Genomic DNA, 21,222 nt, shown 5'->3' with positions numbered 1-21,222 from the left:
TTGCCAGTTTTAGTATAGATTATGTCGTTGTGAAAACATTCCGCTTGGACATGGAAACACTATTTTGATAGAGACCAATTAAACTCCTCCACGACGATATCGCCCTGACGGAGTTTCATCTTATATCGTTTCGCTTTCACGTCATCTATAAATCTTTTGACCCATGCTGTGGCTCTCACCAGTTTTGTGAACTTCGAAATTCCATTTTACAGTATTTTAAATGGGTGCTCGTATTGCCGAATCAGCATCGTAAGCCCTAGTTCGGTTGATGCCTTTAATTATGGCTGTGGCCACATCTTTTTATCCAATCTAAGGCCTCTCGTTGGTGTACCACCTAAGAAACATTTGTTTCTAGGCTAGTCTCTGTTGTAACATCTGATGATGCAATAGCCTCTATTCGGAATTTTTTTATTCTCGAGACATTTCGTTCTTTAAAATTAGTGTTTCTGTCAATATCTTCGACAGTATATTTCGAGAAGATTTTTGCCCGAATCATATAATAGTTAAGGAATATACTGTAAAAAAGAGAAATCGGAAACCGATTCGCTTGCCAATAACAACAACTAACACTATTCCTGCCACATCAGCATCTGCTGGTGTACCAGAACGATAGAGGACTGAAATCTTAACTTCCTAATCTCTACGTAGATAGTCTTTCTTTTGATTCTAGCTTTCACGGAGACGTGGCTAAAACATGACATTGCTGATGTATCTGTTTCTTCCAAAAACTTTCCTATATTCAGACGTGACCAGATTTCTCGTGTAGGCGGTGGCGTTCTGATAGCTGTTGATGCTGATTTTTCATCTGAAATAATTAAAATTTCTAATACCCAGGAGATTGAGTTTGTTGGTGTTAAGTAAATTTGAAATCCTCTATTGCTTTTATTACTTGTTCCTATATTCCACCATTGTCAGACATCGTGGTCTATTTAAATCATTTAGAGGCAATTCAGTTTGTCTCCTTTTTAGTTTCCAGTCAAGACATGTTCATAGTTTTAGGTGATTTTAATTTACCTGCTTTAGCATGGTCACCAACAGATGAATCTACCATGATGCTGCCCTCTATGTCTCATGACTTTATTGATGGCCTTCTATGATTATTGTTGTGGAATTGGCCGTGGTTTTATTATTTATTTTTTATTTATTATTTTATTATTTTAGGCACGTTTTTGTTTGCCATTGGTTTTTTTAAGAGTGTGACCATCTCTGTCTTTGAACAAAAGGATAAATTGACTTATATACTAGATTCAAGAACAGAAATGGTATTTTTCGGTAATATAGCTTAAATACAAATAAAATTATATTTTCTGCGACATAGTTCCGCCCCCTAGTGTTGAACCAAGTCTTCAGCACGATACATTATGTCGCGGAATTCCAGTGCTAGTCTAGGAATAGGTTTCTTACTGGCCGACGATGTGTTTTTTGTTGTTTTTATGTCTGCTTCTGTCACTATTCCATCTTGTCCTGGATGTGTTTTGAGTACCATTCCAATTGGCCTTTCACCTCTTTGTGTCATGCATTTTACTAAGACGAGTTCACCCTCTATCAGGTTTCACTAACATTTGCGTCACCCTCCATGTCTTCTCCGTTAATTTTGCATGGTACTTTCATAGATCCACTTTGTTGTATGATTATATCATTGGGCCATAATCCTAAGCCGTCATCTGGATCATCCGATTCGAGAATATACGGTCGACTATTTACCATATGATCCGTTTCACAAAAAAGTGTTTGCAGCACTTCGTCATTGGGATTACTTTTGACGAATAGTTCGGCCTCTATTGCTCTTTTAAAGCATCCAATTAGCCTTTCCCAGCAGCCTCCAAAACTTGGTGAGTTCGCTGGTATAAATTTCCATTCGATACCTTATAGTGTTAGTTCTCCGCGCGCTGCTTGCATATCTATTTCCTCTAGAGCTTCTGTTAATTCTCTTGAAGCGCCTCTAAGATAAGTACCATTATCGGACCATAGTGTTTTAATTTCGCCTCGCCTTGCCATCATTCGACGGATTGCCAAAATGCACGAGTCCGTAGCTAGAGAGTGTGCGATTTCCACATGTATTGCTCTAAATGTTAAGCATGTAAAGAGCCATATCGCTTTCGCAGTACGTGCCTGTACCTGCCGCTAGAGCCCCGTCCATATTTCGTATAGAATGGGTCAAAATAATCCATGCCAATGTGAAGAGTTTTTGAAATGTAGAGAACCTCTCCTTGGGTAATAGACCCATTTGCGCCTTAACCGGGTTGGCTTTAGGTCGTCTACACCACATACATTCGTTGATAATTCTTTTGATCTTGGTATTCATCTTCGGCATCCAGTACTGTGAATTGAATTTATGTTCGACTACTTGTATTCCGGTGTGCTGTACTCCGTTGTGAAAATCTTGTACCATCAGCATTGTGAGTACTTGATCTGCATCCAACACAATAGGACTTGTCGCGACGACGCCTTCGGCTAGTTATTCGTAGAATTTCATCTGCACACATGGGAAGACAATATTTAGTGAGGCGTAAATCCGCTGTGATCTTGCCAGTTTTAGTATAGATTATGTCGTTGTGAAAACATTCCGCTTGGACATGGAGACACTATTTTGATAGAGACCAATTAAACTCCTCCACGACGATATCGCCCTGACGGAGTTTCATCTTATATCGTTTCGCTTTCACGTCATCTATAAATCTTTTGACCCATGCTGTGGCTCTCACCAGTTTTGTGAACTTCGAAATTCCATTTTACAGTATTTTAAATGGGTGCTCGTATTGCCGAATCAGCATCGTAAGCCCTAGTTCGGTTGATGCCTTTAATGATGGCTGTGGCCACATCTTTTTATCCAATCTAAGAAAGGCTGGACCTTGTTGGCGTCTATCCTCGCTTATGCTGTGCATTGTAGTTGTTGAGAATATAAATATATATTCGGGTATTTTTGAATGAATTATCTCAACAGCTTCGTAAACTGCAGCTTGAGCTGCTTCTGGTTTTTTACAAATTGTGGTATAACCGGTGAAGAGGTTGCTCCGAATGTCATTGACGTCATCTGGTAGACTGTTGGTGGTATTTGGGTATTCATATTTCTCCATAAAGAGCATGTGACACTGCATCTACTTCGTCAATTTTTACCTGGTTGAACATTTCTTTAATATCTGCAGCAAAGGCTATTGTGTTTAATCTAAATCTTATAAGCACGCCTACGATTGATGAGAGCCATTTTCGTTCAAGAAAGTGCCATTACAAATAGCTGCTGCGTCAAACACTACTCGAACTTTTCCCGGTTTCTTGGGATTAGTTAGTGCAAAATGTGGCAGGGACCACAGTTTTGGGTTGACATTCGTGACTATTTTAACCATTCTTCAGTAGCTTCTCCACTTACATTTGGTATGCTAGTTCACGGTTTCTGTTCAGCTTTCTTTCTAAACATTTTAGTCTTTGTTCTGTCATTTGGCGACCATCGGGGAGTTTCACCATGTCGCTTTTCCAGGGTAAGTTTACCTGATATTGTCCATTTACTCTTATAATAGAAGAGGATATCTTGCTAATGGTCAATTTTTCTTCTGTCGATTTAGTTTTGTCCGTTGCTGGTTTAAAGACACCACATCCTTCTATGCTAAATTGGTTTTTAAGCATATGGCCACGGTGTTCATCATCGATGTGACAGCATACGAAATCTGCTTCTCTTACTTCTGCTTTTATCGGACCGTGTATGACCCATCCGAATTTGGTTTTTGTCATAATCGGACCCTTTGGACCGACATTTAGTATGGTTTGAGTTGTAAGGAGTGTTGCCTGTCGTTGTCCAATGATGAGGCTGAAACTTCCGAATCGAATTCAATTTTGCCATTTTTGTGTATGAAAATTTTTTCTGTATAGCTTCGTAATCGATTCGTTGAGTTGGTAAATTCTAATCCTTGATAAGACGTACATTTTGAAGCTTCTGAATTTTGCTATCGCCAGTAATAGCAATATCTGCGATTTCTGAAGTTTCATCATATCTAGAGATTCCTTCAGTCCATCCAAGGCAGTACGGATCAGGTTTCCCAATTATACCGACCTCATGTGCTATATTCATATTCAACATTGTGGTTGTGCTCCCATCGTCTAGAAAAGCTAGAGTTTCTTATCCACCAGTTGGTGAAATAGAATATAATACCACTTAATATAGCTGGTAACATTTTAAGAATTGCTGCATCTTGGACTTCTTGAATGCATCCGCTAATAGCTTGCAACAAGGATTGTAGATGAGACTGTTTTGCCTTATGTAGTAAGCGATGATGATATCGTTCACAGTTGTCGATCTTGCATTGCTCACGATTATTGCATTGTTGGGCGAGTTTGTGTAACCTTTTGTGATTGAATTTGTGATCCGGATTCCTTTTGTGCTTCATTATCTACGTTATTGATTGTAATTATCTTCTTGTAGAAACATATATCATGATACAATATGATAACGCCACATTTTCTGGAGCTCCCTATATGTTCCCAAAATGGCTAGAATTTTAGATGGCTACTTGACCGACATCAAAAAATGTCAACCTTCTTACGCGTTGCACCTTTGTGGACTGTATTATGTATAATTTTATGTTGTGGAATTGGCCGTGGTTTTATTATTTATTTTTATACCCTTGCAAAAAGGGTATATTAATTTTGGTCAAAAGTGTGCAACGCATAGAAGGAAGCATCTCCTACCATATAAAGTATACATATTCTTGATCAGCACGACGAGACGAGTTCAAATATGTCCGTCCGTCCGTCTGGATCAACGCAAACTCCTCCTAGACCGTTAGAGCTACGGAGTTGAAATTTTGCATGTAGGCTTGTATATACTGCAGGGGTTGTATATCTCGGCCGGATCGGACCACTATATCATATAGCTCCTATACAAACGGCAAAGTCACAAACAGTGACTTTTCTCAATAACTTCGTTATTTTCTGATTTTTTGTCGTGAAATTTAATATTGGTGAGTTACACATATAAACGACTATGTCAAATTTGATCAAACGGGTGACTATATCATATAGCTCCCATAGGAACGATCGGTTGAAAACAGTGACTTTTGTCAATAACTTCGTTACTTTCAACGCGATTGGTTTCGAATTAAACATTAGTTAGTTTAATATATCTGTTGTTTACTGTGCCAAATTTGATACATTGACTTATACAGTAGATTCCAGAACAAAAATAGTATTTTTCAGTGACTTAGCTTAAATACTAATAAAGTGTTATATGACATTTATTTTAGCGACGTATTTATTTTAATCATTCGAAAGAGCAGGCTTGAGGTCATTTTCGTGAAATCAAAAAATGAGCAGGTTGTCTGTATAGCGCAAACTACCAAGTTCTCTCATCAGCAGAGTATTTATTTCAATCGTTCGAATCGGCAGGCTCGATGTTCGGGAAAAAAAACGGGTTATCTGTATACAGCTATTTCAAGAACTACCAAGTTCTCTCATCAGCAGACGTTGCTAACTTGGTAATTCTTGAAATAGCGCTATACAGATTAACTGCTCAATTCTTCTTTTCCCGAAAATGACCTCGAGCCTGCTCATTCGAACGATAAAATTATATATTTTCTGCGACAGCAGCTAAAACTAAACGCGAGCAGCTTACATTGGCTAATTAATGCTCGCTTCCTTCTCTCAAAGCCATGCAAATGGCGCAATCAAAGATCCTGATAACGATCACTGGGGCTACGTGGTACATACGGAACAAGAAAATTCGAAATCACCTAAATTAACTTAGCGTAAAATCTGAAAGGCACTCAGCATCTTAAGTATTTTGGAACACTGGAAGCTCATTAATAACAGAACTCGTTTAAAAAAAAAACATTCCAACCGAATAAAAACAGTGATAGGGGCCGTTTACATTGATCTGGTGGATTTGGATTCAATACTTAGGCTCCAAGTTAAGAGAAGATTCAACTAATAAATTAAACGCGACAAAAAAAAAAGATTAATTAACAACGCCTAAGTAAAAACTGAAACAAAATGGGAAAATAATCTCTCGCTCAGAGTAAGATCGATTATATTAAAGTCGGTAAATAGCCATAATACATATACATAATGTGGGACTGGGGTATTGTATTATGAATAAACACAATCCCGGTTATAGTTTTATATTAGTTTTATTTAATGTTAAGATAAGTATTGATTTTTAGTTAATAGTAGATATAATTATAATTAATTGTTTAATGTCTTTCGCGTTTTCGTCGTGTGTACGTCTTACACTTTGGCTTTTCGTCTTAAAACCTCGTCTTTAACTTCGTCTTTAACTTCGTCTTCTTAATGCGTCTCTGTCTGACCGGCTTGCCAGATTGTCTTCCGCTTTTTCGAGTCAGCTGACTCAACTAGGGCTGGCTGAATAGGATTGCCAGACCATTCCCACAATAACTGTACGAGTATGCCTATGTACATGTATACACACATATACATATGTCTATAAGTGTGTGTATTACAAGCATCCTTGTGGAAGTGTTTCAAATAAATTGACTCTATATATTATACATACAATAGTACGTTAAAAGATTTAGTTAAACTAAATATAGAATTAATAAATTATATATATTCTTCATCAGCATCTAAGACGATCTAGCCATGTCCGTTCGTCCGTATGAACACCTAGATCTCGGAGACTTATAAGAGCAAGAGCCACCAAATTTTTTATGTAGTCTCGTTTAGTATGTACAGTATCGAGTTTATTTTAAATTTTTCTATATTTGCTTAGGAAATACCCACATTTTGTATGTGTAAAGATTTTGCTACGCCCCTTTCCGCCCCCGCAATTTGGGAAAACTCGATTATCTCCCGTAACGTTCTACCGTGTGCAATTAAATTTAGCACACTTAAATTTGATACTAATATCCATATCCATATCTAATATCCAAAATACCAAAATTTGATCCAAATCGGACTAAAAATAGCCAAGTTATGCATATAAACGTTTTTGCATAAGGCAGGAGTTGGCCGTTGGCTGGTGGCGACGCTAGTGTGTTCATATGCTTGGGTGAACGAGGTAGTGAGATATGCTTATAAAAAGCATGTGAACAGAATTTTTTAAAAATACGTAAATGGATTTGTTATTATAAATTTGTAATATTTGTTTTACCTGGTGTATGGTATACCCAAGTCGGCGAGACGACTTACTTACTTCATTTTAAATGTTAAGGATACGCATTTACTCGATATTCCGTTGACTAAAAAGTTGATTTGAGAAAACTCGCAAACATATCGGCAATGGCCTGATCAGTGTTACTTTTTTTTATGGGAAAGAACAAAAAATGGGTACACAGATATCGATCCTACGCTTAGAATTGACGACATTATAAAATTGTTTAGGGTCAGAGAAAAACTGAAGCTTACAGCGCTGAAGATAATTCTTATAGCATTGTGTATTAAGCATCACGAATTTGGAACGAACGACTGTATACAGAGCGTAATCTGATGAACGACGTGTTTTTTGAAACTTCTTATAATATCGAGTCTTCACATTTTTCAAATTGGATAACTCTCGAGAGAACTAGGGAGGTTTGTTAAACCGCTCCTGCCTACCAAGAGGCACACAAATATCAAAGAGTGAATTCAGAGTATCATAGAAAAAACGAACAGCCGAGTTCATAACTCTACAAATGTACAAGTAAGACCAATCGGTAGTAATATTGTTTTCATTACGGCTGGTAAAGTCGGACTTACGAAAGCACCTAATTAGAGGTAACTCTAATTTGTCTTCAGGAAGAACATATGGTTCGATACTAGGAACATCACAATGAGAAGAATCCAATACAAATATAAGATCTAACGATTTTCCATTAGAATTTAAGACAGGATTGACTTAGGATAAGGATACGCCTAGAATGCCATCAATAGAGTCGTAAGACATAGAGGTCAGCAACATGGTAGAGTTATGCTTAAACAGGTAATGTGGGAATGGTCTGGCAATCCTATTCAGCCAGCCCTAGTTGAGTCAGCTGACTCGAAAAAGCGGAAGACAATCTGGCAAGCCGGTCAGACAGAGACGCATTAAGAAGACGAAGTTAAAGACGAAGTTAAAGACGAGGTTTTAAGACGAAAAGCCAAAGTGTAAGACGTACACACGACGAAAACGCGAAAGACATTAAACAATTAATTATAATTATATCTACTATTAACTAAAAATCAATACTTATCTTAACATTAAATAAAACTAATATAAAACTATAACCGGGACTGTGTTTATTCGTAATACAATACCCCAGTGCCACAGTAATTTAATTTAATTTAAAATCACCTAAAATGAGACAATCTGAATTGCCTCTATATGATTTGAATAGACCACAATGTCTGACAATGGTGGAAGATAGGAACAAGTAATAAAAGCATTAAAGGAATTAAATTTACTTTAACACCGATAAACTCACTTCTGGTTTTAGAAAATTGAATTATTTCAGACGATAAAGCAGCATCAACGCAATCGCCTACGCGAAAAATTCGATCACGTCTGAATATAAAAATTTGTTGAAAAAACAGATGCATCAGCAACGTCAGGTTGACGATATCTTTTCGATATATAATGTCGAAGATATTGGCAGAAACACTAATTTAAAAGAACAAAATGTCCCGAGAATAAGAAAATTTCAATTTCTTTACCGCAATATTCGGTGGTCGTACTTAGCCCATTACATCATCAGATTTGACAACAGGGTCTATCCTAGGAACAAATATATGGCAGCTGGTCCTTTTACGATTTAAAGACTCTATCATAAGCGATAAGCTTCTAAACTGAGTCATTACGTCATCAGATTTGACAACTGGGTCCATCCTAGGAACTAATATATGTCAGCCGCAGCACCCCAAGGACTTGTACTTTTCCGTTTTGGAGACTCTATCATAAGCGATAAGCTTCTAAACTGAGTCTCCACCGCAGTAAACTCCGCTTGGAGTTTGTTACACCAGTCCTCAAAGTGTCAAAGCTATCTCCATTCCGCCTCATGAATGACCGCATCTCATTCTCGACCTCCCGGCAAGCACATCCATATTTTGAGCCACCGCCTTAAGGAATAGACTTCTTGATTCTGCCTGTGTAACCTGCACACTTAACGTGAACCGCATTGTCTTACAACCAACAAAGAATATAATCATGGGAGTCACCCGCATTAGTGGCGACTATGCTTAGAAAGAAATTAAATTCAATTTAAGAAATAAAATTCGAAATTCCAAAATATACGAGAATATACTGACCAGTTCTGACACACGGGTTAAAGTGCAGATTAAGGCTTCACAGCTAAATAATAATAATAATAAATTTTCTTGTAAGTTCAATAGTGATCCTAATAGAAATTGAATTTTATAATTAAAGGTACTCTGCTGCAACTTATCTCCACCATCTTTTAGTTATCGGTCGATTTATCGTCGCTGTGATATAAAGGTTACAAATATGACAACATGTTTCGTGCCACCGCTCAATTTTTTTTCATATACACATAAAATAGCATAAGTAGATATATAATATAACGTTAGTTCGGTTCGCTCTACAGAAGGATTAAACTTTTGTCAATTTAATTTCAAATGTAAACAATATCGTTGCCAACTCAACGACTATATTGCGCGGGAATATTTTAAAATTTATGAGTTTGTAATATAATGAAAATTCGTTCACCAATTTCACAAAATTTTTTTTTGTTTTTCTAGAACAAGCTTTTCCATTTGCAAAAACGAATAAAACAATAAGATCAAAAACAAATTTTTGTATTTCGCAACCCTTTGTCTTCAGCAACTATCGAAATAACTGCTATTGGCAATCGTTTCTGCTAATGTGCCAATCGTTACCAGTAAGTCCCAAAATAGTTCCAAAAATGAAATGACTTTGATTTCTGTGACACTAATATTTAATTTAGTAGATTTCAAAAACAAACTGCCTTAAAATCTCTAGAGATTTCTGTGACACCCCTACATGATAGCCTACTTGAATGCCCACTATATTTTTTTAATTTAACGGACGTTGACGATATAATGCGCAGTACGTTCAAGTGGCCCCTACGATACCAGGACAAAGCCTGTTATTGCGTGGACAAATACACAAAACAGACAAACAAATAATACAATAGATATCTATGAACTAAATAGGAAAGGATAGAAGTTTTAAGTATAGTAATAGAAGACTCTGAGCCGATTACAGGGAATAGAAGGTTGTAATCAGAGCAAAGGAACCTAAAAGGTTCATGCATGGCATAGTTAGAAGAACAACGACTAAGGGATAAAGGTATCAAAGGATGTCTACTCCGTCTACATGATACCGACAGACTTACCTGAGCTAATAACTCAGGCTAGTCAATATTACCAATTAGGAAGTCTACTAGAATACGAAGGCAAATTGACATTGCGATCACAGCTTAAGCCACGAAGAGCGCATAGCAAGAACTGCTTTTGAACGGATTCAAGTCTAATCTGGTGCGACTCATATTGAGGTGACCATACTCTAAAATAGGACGGACAAGCGAAGTAAAAAGAACTTTAGTTGTATAGGGGTCATCAAATTCTTTTGATGAAACCCAGAACACTCATGGCCCTTTAGACCGTGGTGGAAATATGGGTGTTAAAATTTAACGTATGGTCCATATGGACATATGTTTCAAGTATTTCTGTGCGTTGAAGGTTGAAATCTATATTTGCTTATTGTCCATGTAGGATAGATTGCAATTAAAAAATAAATATATCAAGTGATAGTTGAAGTTTTCCTTCATTTCGCGGCAACAAAGTGGATATTTTTATCTACCGTGGCATCGCCAAACTATCCGCAATACATAAGTTTTTGAGAAAATTATTACGTCATCCCTTCTACACGCATTTAGATCCACTATTTCCATTTGTCAGCATGGCTTCATGAAAGGTCTTTCGTCACTTACTACCATGGCTAAAATATCATTTTACGTCATAATAGTAAGGCATCGATGTTATTGATCAGGGCTTTTCCACAAAACTATTGGCTTGTTTAAAATCGTTTCTTGTCTGCAGAACCCGAAAGATGTCTTTTTGTTCCTAATTATCATTTCATTCACGTGTGCTCATGTTTGCGGATGACGTCAAGATTTCGTTATTCCATTAATGATCCTTCTTTAGCGCGCGAGCCCAAGCAGAGAGCTGTCCAACTCCAGTCCGAACGACCGTGGGGCGCAGCCGTATCGATCCCGATGGATCGCGTGGACAAATACAAATAAAACGGATAATCAATGAAAATATGATTAACTACAACTAATTACGAGCTAAATGTGCTAAAATAGAGGTTTTCAGAATAGAGAGACTTCTGATCTGATTACGGGATAAAAAAGATTGTAGTCAGAGCATAGTACTCGAAAAGGTTCATGCAAAGAATAGTTAGAAATACAATGTTTTAAGGATAGAGGAATACAATTTCTGGTTACAACGGCGTACAGATAGGTTTAACTGGTTCAATAGCTCAGGAGAGTCTATTTCACCTATTAAAAGTTTCTGAATAAAAATAGCACCAAGCATTACTCTACGATTAATTAAAGAATGAAGATTGATTAAAAGAAGCCTACTGGAGTATGATGGAAAATTGACATTGTGATCACAATTTACACCGCGAAGAGCAAAAAGAAGAAATTATTTTTGAACAGATTCAATTTTACTTTGGTGCGTTTCATTTTGAGGTGACCATATGCAAGATCCGTACTCTAAGACAGGACGGATTAATGAAGTACTGTAACGATCCTTTCTCGTCCTTCGGGATATTTATAATATCTCTTGGGCTAGGTTCGGCACAACAAAATTTATTTTGTGCCCCGGTGAAATCAGAACAGCTTTGTTTATTGATTTGGTTTTTATAATACGTTTATTTGCGATCGTTTATGGGCTTGATTGGCTATGACAAGTTTCTCTGCGGTAGGTCTGGACTTGGACAGCGTTGTCGAATCACTTCGAATCCCTCGTCGTCCCTTCTTGCCTTCCTTTTGCTCCTGCAACCGTTGCGGGTCGTTGTCTCGGCCTGTATCGTGTGCTTGGTTGGTGCTCCACACCTCTGCACCCCTTTCGCTATGCTTGTTGAGATGGCTTTCGCTTTTTGGTTCTGGGATAAATCCCGTAGCTACTATCACGAAGCAGGATGTTCCTCAGCAATTGGTAATCGTCAGGATATATAGATCCTGGAATTTCCGGCAGTAGGATATATCCTCGTGCCTACCACTGACTTTGGATACTCCTGGAAATGCTTGGCTTCTCTCCAACTCACTCTAGCTTGGGTACGGTGTTTACTATCCTTATTTAAGGATTTGTTGCTGTCGAAATGAACTGTACAGGTTACTCGTAAGGCCTGTATAGTTCCTTGGTTTTCCTTTGCTCCTTCTGTTTCCTTGATAAGTTCTTAAGGTTACTCGTAAGGCCTTAATTACTTGTTACTTGATCACGACTTGATGACTTGATGCCTTTGGTTGACAGACGTTGCCTTTATGTAGGCAGTTCCCATGGCCTCAGGAACACATTGGTGTGGTACCGCTATACAGCTGGTACATTTCCATCGGCCCTCTGCTTTCACCCACGCATTCACTTGTTGCTATGCGTGGTGAAAGTCCCGCAAATCCTTGGCGCATGTGTCCACTTTCTCTGTGGCTGCGCGCCCATTTATTCCTTGTCCCTGTCTTTCTCGTTTGTACATATTGACTTGCATCACTTTCTTATGCTGGCGTCGCCTTTCTATTGGCCGCCCATCGTATCCCGTTGACTTTCTCTGCTTTCATCGCTGCCTTTGCCCGTCGCTCCCTTTGATCCACTTGTCATACCCAATTTCGCACATATTCTCTCCTTATTATATTTACATACATATATATGACAATTATATTAACTTAAGCTATTGTTTAACGATAATCATATTGATTAAATTAACATACGAAATCGTTTAATTTCCCATACAATGCCCTTCCATACGCATATCGTATCTGTTAGATAGCGGGCTTCCCCATTGTTCATCCCCCCCCCCCTTCGGTTCGCATATTCCCCTATCCAATCCACAAACCGATACGAAATCGCCAGCGGTTGCGTGGGGTTCGATCGGCCATGTTCGACCGGCCTCTTCCATTAGCTCTTATACGACCGAACTTATCGTATTATGTTTCCCACGCATCTTCCCGTTTGTACGAAATCGCCAGCGGTTGCGTGGGGTCCGATCGGCCATGTTCGACCGGCCTCTTGCATTGGCTCTTATACGACCGAACTTATCGCATTTTGTCTCCCACGCATCTTCCCGCTTGTACGAAAATCGCCAGCGGTTGCGTGGGGTTCGATCGGCAATGTTCGGCTGGCCTTGTTTATTTGATCATTTACATCCGATTTCACTCTTATACTTTAGTTTGTGTCTTGGCTGCGTTTGTATCTGGCTGTTTGTATCTTATGTTTTGTGGCTTTGTATCTTGTTTGTTGTAGCTTGTTTGTTGTGTGGGACATTATTCTTGTGTATATAATGTTCCTCACAGTACATATACAGAATTTTGGCTGTGTACGGATCGTCGAACTCTTTTGACTATCGTTTCACAAACCCAAGAAACATTCATAGCTTTACTAGCTATAGCAGAAATATGAGGATTAAAAAATAATTGATGGTCCATAAGAATACCTACGTAGTTGCTTCTGCAGTCGCTCCTCTCATCGCCCCGATCATACCATCAGTGCTAGTGTTTTTTTTTTCTTTTTGTTGTTCTCTCTTCTTTGTGCTTGTACTCAGATCCTCTCCCGCGTAATCAATTTGTAACGCCGCCTCTTGAAGATTGGCTTATAACTGTTCTTGCACTCTTTCGTGTGCTGTACACTGTAGCCTGCTCTTTGTTTTATTTGTAATTATTTGTTTTTTTATCGATAATTATCTTAGTGCTGTGTATTTAAATTTTGTATATATTTTAATATTGCCCTGTGTTTCTTATTGCTTTTCAATGGCTTGTTTTCTACCTACTTGCAAGCATTCTGATCGTTTTGATGATCAGTATAGAGCAATATCTTGTTGGCTCTGCGATAAACTTATTCACTTAAAATGTGCTGGCCTTAACGGTCGTGACTATGACAAATTTTCTGGGTTGTCTGTGTCTCGTATGGCCTAAGCCTGAGCTGGCTTTATGTTCTGGACTTGCCCATATTGTGGCAGCCAGCAGCTAGATGTAATCCGTATGTACAGGGATCATCGTTTTAAGTTTCTTTCTTTAAACAAATTGGCCAATAACCTGTTTAATAAGTGTGACTCTAGCGTACATTTATTGTCGCAATTCAAGTTCGATCCACCTTCTAAGAAGTTGCCCAAGAAACATACCCTTGAATTGCCTCATAAGCAGTCGCCAGCCCTTTCTACTACATCTTCTTCCATTTTACTTTTGCTTACACCATCTTCTTGTCTCTCCTTATGCTTTTATCTCAGATTGCAGTACCCTTTACAAGCCCTCAACCTATTCCTCACGGGAACTCTGATCAATTACAGGATCGTGCTGGCTCCCAATCACTCGTGGATTCCAATGCTCCTCCGCCTTCACTAACTGTAGTGCCTCATCGCAAACAATTATTTATCTTTAGGCTTGCTCCAGATACTTCTGCTGAGACGTCTATGGCAGCTTACATTGGAAATATTTGACTGACTTCTCACGAAGCTCTCGAAACTGTTTTGGCTAAACTCCTCTGTTTTGGATAACGAAATTTTTTCTAATAACCTTATTTCTTATAGGATTGATCTGGTCGTCGTGGCGGTGGAGTACTCATTGCTGTCATCTTGATCAAGTGTTGTGCCGATTGATCTGTCCTTAGGTGTTGAGTTTATTTGCGTCGAAGTTACATGTTCCAACTTTAGCTTATATATTTTTTGTTTATATATTCCTCCAGCTTCTGATATCATAACCTACATACATGCAATATTTGCAACCCATTTTTAGTCGTCTTAAAGATCGTGATTTCCTTATAGTCTTAGGATTTAGCTAACTGTTTCTTGGTTAATTGATGCTAATCTCTCTTTCTTAATTCCTTCGTCTCAACATATTTTTCTTGATAGCCTATTGGAATGTACGCTGTATCATTTGAATTCTTTACTTAACTCTTAAAGAATCTTTGATCTTGTTTTTGTCTCGGAATTCACTGTTAGTTGTGTATCTCAAACACCGAACCTTGTGAACCCTGAAGATCCTTATCACCCTACCATTGAAGCTATTATTTTTTACAATTCATTTAATAACATCTCAGTTTCTCGTTGTATATGTTTTCGTAAGACAAATTTTAATCTCCCCTTTTGATTTGTTATTCCCATTTCAATGCTGTGATATAGATTTGTGCGTTGAATTTTTTCTACTCCGCTTTTAATTCTCTAATTAAAAATCCGTTCCTAATGTCTCTACCAACTCCAGAACGCCGATCTGGTTTACACGTAGGCTGTCTAATCTCCATAACATTAAATCGAGATATTTTAAATGGTTTAAAAATCTGGTTCGCGACTTGATTATGCAAATTGTTGTATAGCCAAATCTCATTTTCTCTCCAATGCTACAATAATTATATCGTGCGCTGTAGGGCTGAATTCTATTAAAACCCCAAAAAATTTTCCAACTTTGTTAATTCTAAAATACGCTCTAATTTCCTACCTTTCATCTTCAGACTTAATGACGAGACAGCTAATAATGATTCAGATATTGCAGATCTGTTTGGTAAATTCTTTCAGTCGACATATTCTACTACTATTTCACATCCCACATCCTATCCCTATTTAAAGTGTATGTTTTTTCCTAGTATTACTGAAGACTGTATTATCTCTAGCTTATTATCGATGACGTCTTCCTTCGTAACCGTGCCTGATAATATTCCTAGTTGCATCCTTAAAATGTGTTCGATTTCCCTATCTAAGCATTCGTTTCGGTTATCTGTTTTATCGAGTGAATCTTGTAGCTTTCCTGATGTTTGGAAGGAGTCTTTTATTATTCTGCTTTAAAAAAAGGGCAACAAATCCAGATCCACTACGTCTAAGGTCGTTCGTCGCTTACTAACCTTTTAGAATTGGCTACCCTTTTACACCATGGCTTCCGTAAAAATTGTCAAACTGAAGTTAATTATACTAGCTTTAGTAAAGCTATTGATACGGTTGATCATTCTGTTGATTCACGGGTCTGTACGAAACTTAACATTATGGGCTTTTCCCAGAAACTATTGGCTTGGTTAAAATCGTATCTTATTGGCAGAACCGAAAAGGTGTCTTTTCGTTCCTCAATATCTTAAACTATTCGAGTTACCTCAGGTGTCCTCCACTGTTATTTACCCTATTTATAAATGATTTGTCCTTGGCCTTGGCTCATTCACGCGTGCTCATGTTTGTGCATGACGTCAATATTTGTTATTCCCATAATGATCGTTATTTCCAACAGTACTTGCAATCAGATCTCGAAGCGTTCTGTGATTGGTGCCACGTTAATAAATTACACCTTAATGCCTCAAAGTGCTCTTTAATGACATTCAGTCGTTTGTCTCAGTTCCTAGCTAATTTTTTATAAAGACTGATCTATTTTAACAACCTTTCTCACCATATCTCTCCTCATTTTTCTGTCACTTCTCCACGCTCTTTTCAATAATCTACAACTAAATACCTGACCACATAGCTGGCATCTTGTGCAAATAAAACACCTCCACCGGGTCGGGGATGTTTACTTAAACTGGTTAAGTACAAGTTAATAATAGTTAATAATAATAATTTGCATCTACAATAATTTCAACATACATAAAAATTGTTTCCAATTACAAATCATTAAAAGACCTATAACGCTATTAGACAAAAATAATTATTAAACAAAAAAAATGAAAACCTAAAAACTAACTAGTTTCGGGCGGGGGTTGAACCAGATTTTCGTCGATTTTAGGCAAGACTTCTACCCCTTACACCGTCGAGCTGTTTGTAGACCACTCGGCGTTTTACTTAAAAGTCACCAAAGCTATAACTTTAAAGCCGATTTATTAGGAAAATATAGAATAGTGCGTCGAAATATTTCACACAGCTTCAAATGACGGGGTGTTCTACAACATATCCAAAATTCATCCAAATCGGTGATTTGCATACCTGAAGTTCCCCTTGTAAGAGCTAAAGCTATAATACTTCGTCTACATTGTACCGACAGATTAACTTGAGCCGATAACTCAGGCGAGTCCGTTTCACCATTAAGAAGCTTGTGCATAAAAATAACAACATAAATAATTTTACGCTTAATTAAAGAAGAAAGGTGAAACAAAAGCGGTCTACTAGAATACGAAAGCAACTTGACATTGCGATCACAATCTTCACTTAACCCACGAAGAGCAAATAGCAAGAACTGCTTTTCAACAGATTTAAGTCTTACAATTTACAATTTACAATTACAATTTAACTTATGGTTCATAAGTACGCCCAAATCGTTCATATTATTTAGACTTTCTAAAGGATTATTGTTTATTTGCCATTTTTATACAGAGGAATAATGTGCGACTCCTTCCAAGCATTTGCACAGAACATAAGTACACATCCAGTTGGGATGGATACTACGGAGGTTTTACTAGTTTATTTCCTCGATATTCAGCTGAAGAATAAGTTGTTTTGAAAAAATTCTCAAACATACAAGCATGTCTTGACTGGAAACCTAGGAGGAGACAAATTGAAATAGACCACAATGTCTGACAATAGCGGAATATAAGATCAAGTAATTAATAAAGCATTAAAAGATTTTAAATTTACTTTAACGCCAACAAACTAGATCTCCTGAAAATTAGAAAGTTGAATCAATTTAGATTTTTATCTCCTGAAAATTAGAAAGTTGAATCAATTTAGATTTATTTGACCAAAAAAGAGAGCCATCAATTATTCAAATGAAAGCAATGTTCTTTGAAACTACTTGCTCACCATTTCTAGCTAAATTTGTTAAAAATTACCATGCCAGTAAATTTAAAGAGGAACAACCCGACGCAGTAAAAGCTATATTGGAAAATCATTACGTAGATGATTATCTTGATTCCACACCTAGTGCGTACGAAGTCATGAACATCATTAAAGCAATCACGAAAATACACTCAAAGGCGACTTCTTTACCTACTCCATAAAGTTACAGATGATCTGCTTTCTTACAAAGTTACACCAACAAAAAGGAGTGTATTGTCAGTAGTTGATTCGCTATATGATTTGGGACTCATGACACCACTCACAATTAAAGGACAAAACCTTATGCGAGATGTATGGAAGTACGGAATCGGCTGGGATGACCAAATCAAGGGAGATCTAAAATACAAATGGCGAAATTGGATAAAGGGATTAATATCAATTGAGGGCACTAAAATTCCAAGGTGTTATAGCTCTAATCTGAACAACGCCGACTGGGTTGAAACGCATATATTTAATGACTAAAGTGCAAAAGCATATTCTTCAGTTGCCTATATCAGATGCAGTTACGTTAAGGAGGATAAATGTCAATTTAATGTGTCACTGATTACATCTAAAGCTAGGGTTTCTCGAATCAAACATCTCACTATTCCTAACCTGGAAACGATGGCCGCCGTATTAGGATGCCGTTTGGCTGAAATGATAAGCCACGAATTACAAATCAACATAGATCAACGGTACTTTTGCACTGTTGTGAGGAACATTATATACACAAGAATAATGTCCCACACAACAAACAAGCTACAACAAACAAGATACAAAACCACAATACATAAGATACAACAAACAGCCAGATACAAACGCAGCCAAGACACAAACTAAAGTATAAGAGTGAAATCGGATGTAAATGATCAAAGAAACAAGGCCAGCCGAACATTGCCGATCGAACCCCACGCAACCGCTGGCGATTTTCGTACAAGCGGGAAGATGCGTGGGAGACATAATGCGATAAGTTCGGTCGAATAAGAGCCGATGCAAGAGGCCGGTCGAACATGTCCGATCGGACCCCACGCAACCGCTGGCGATTTTCGTACAAGCGGGAAGATGCGTGGGAGACATAATACGATAAGTTCGGTCGTATAAGAGCCAATGAAAGAGGCCGGTCGAACATGGCCGATCGAACCCCACGCAACCGCTGGCGATTTCGTACAAGCGGGAAGATGCGTGGGAAACATAATGAGTATTAGTGGCTGTATAAGAGTAAATGAAACCGGTCTTGAGGGCATAATTGCATGCAAAAATAGGGCATTGGCCTCATTAGATAAATTAAGAGCATGGAGAGGCAAATGTAAATGCATGCATTAGCGTACATACACGCACGTCACACGTACACTATGCGTGAGTGACGTCATGGGAGAATACCGGTGGCCAATGGGCCGCGCGATGCCTACGTCACGCTCATGAGAGCGAAAGCAGTTAGAATGCGAGCGCCAAAAGAATTTCGGGAGCGAGAGAAAACAAAAGTGAGGGTCAAGCAAGCCCGAAAGACGGGTGCGGGTGGCGCTTGGTACCGAAACGAAACCAAGTGAGGGCTATGCTTGTGAATCGGGGAGTAGGGGGGAAAGCAAAGATGCGATAAGCAATGATGGTTTATGGAGGTGTGAGTGGAATATGCAAGCCGAAGGGGGAGGGATGAGGCCATGGGGAAGCCCTCTATCTGATGGATGCGAGATGCATATGAAAGTGTATTTGCATGGGGATTTAAATAATACAATATATTAAATTAATCAGGCTATTTATGTTCAAATGATAATTTTAGTTAATACAATTAGTATATATGTATGTAAATATCAATATTGAGCAAATATGGGTGAAATTGGGTATGACGAGTGAATCAAAGGGAGTGACGGGCGACGGCAGCGCTGGCAGAGAAAGCAGAGAGAGTCAACGGGATATGAAGTGGCCAATAGAACGGCGACGCCAATGCGTGAAAGTGATGGAAGCACGTAGATACAAGGGAGCTAGACAAGGACAAGGAAATAAATGGGCGCTCAGCCACAAAGAAAGTGGACATATGCGCAAAGGATTTACGGGACTTTCACCACGCATAGCAACAAGTGGATGCGTGGGTGAAAGCAGAGGGCCGATGGAAATGTACCAGCTGTATAGCGGTACTACACCAAGATATTCCTGAGGCCGTGGGAATTGCCTATATAAAGGCAACGCCCATCAAGCAGCGGCATCAAGTCATCAAGACGTGATCAAGCAACAAGTAATTAAGGCCTTACGAGTAACCTTAAGAAACTTAGCAAGGAAACACAAGGAGCAGCAGAAAACTAAGAACTATACAGGCCTTACGAGTAGCCTGTACAGTTCCACTTGATAGCAACAAGTCCTTAAATAAGGATAATAAACACCGTACCCAAGCTAGAGTAAATTTGAGAGAAGCCAAGCAATCTCCAGGAGTACCCAAGGTCAGTGGAAGGCACGAGGATATATCCTACTGCCGGAATTCCAGGATCTATATATCCTGACGAGTACCAATTTCTGAGGAACATCCTGCTTCGTGATAACAGCTACGGGATTCATCCCAGAGCTTTAAAGCAAAAGCATACTCAACGAACTCAGCGAAAAGGGTGCAGAGGTGTGTAGCGCAAATCAAGTACACTATACGGATCGAGACAGTAACCAGCAACGGCTATAGGAGCAAGAGGAAGACGAGAAGGGTCGACGAGGGATTCGAAGTGACTCACCAACGCTGCCCAAGCTCAGAACTACCATCGAGAAACCGTCATATCCAACCGAGCCCACCAACGATTTGAATAAACATACAATTAAGCATTAACAACTGAAATCAAACGTGTTTTAATTTCACCGGGGCACAAAATAAATTTGTTGTGCCGGGCCTAGCCCAAGAGATATCGTAAATATCCCGAAGGACAAAAAAGGATCGTTACAACTAGCGCCCAACGTGCTATACTGGTGAAATTTTAACAAAACAAAAGTTTGAAAATTGTAAAGAAAACATCAAAATGGGGAAAGGATGGATTTACCACATGAAGAAGGAGGATTTGTTACAGACAGGCCAAAGAATTGGGATCGAGATGACCGGCACAGTGGAGGAAATGAGGAAACAGCTAGGCGAGTGGGTAGAAAGGAATGAAACTGACCCAGACTGGAAGGAGGAAATAAATAGATTGGAGACAAAATACTCGAAAAATCTGAAAATGAAAACAATAGCAAGCACATCAAAAACATGCGAAAATGGCGTAGACAAGGAGGCCGATGAATTCCAGAAAATAAACATCGCCACACTAGCAATTCCTCCATATTTACCACCAAGATGGGGAAGCGAAGGAGCCCTAGACAGCGCAGAAACAAAGAGGGACATAAGG

The 21,222-nt window shown here is 38.5% G+C and overlaps 1 protein-coding gene across 1 annotated transcript in view; it reads right to left on the bottom strand.

Moving 5' to 3' along the window:
* The window catches only part of LOC26528861 (NPC intracellular cholesterol transporter 1 homolog 1b), a 154,086-nt gene extending 133,478 nt beyond the window's left edge, over positions 1–20,608 (bottom strand). Inside the window, exon 1 of the mRNA XM_047009691.1 lies at positions 20,581–20,608. Within this exon, the coding sequence (XP_046865647.1) occupies positions 20,581–20,608 (28 nt within the window). The remainder of the gene's footprint in view (positions 1–20,580) is intronic.
* Between the last annotated feature and the right edge of the window lie 614 nt (positions 20,609–21,222).

The sequence above is a fragment of the Drosophila willistoni genome, assembly GCF_018902025.1.
Source record: "Drosophila willistoni isolate 14030-0811.24 chromosome 2L unlocalized genomic scaffold, UCI_dwil_1.1 Seg168, whole genome shotgun sequence".
Taxonomy (NCBI): domain Eukaryota; kingdom Metazoa; phylum Arthropoda; class Insecta; order Diptera; family Drosophilidae; genus Drosophila; species Drosophila willistoni.
The sequence above is the reverse complement of the archived record's forward strand: the minus strand, read 5'-3'. Positions and strand labels throughout refer to the sequence as shown.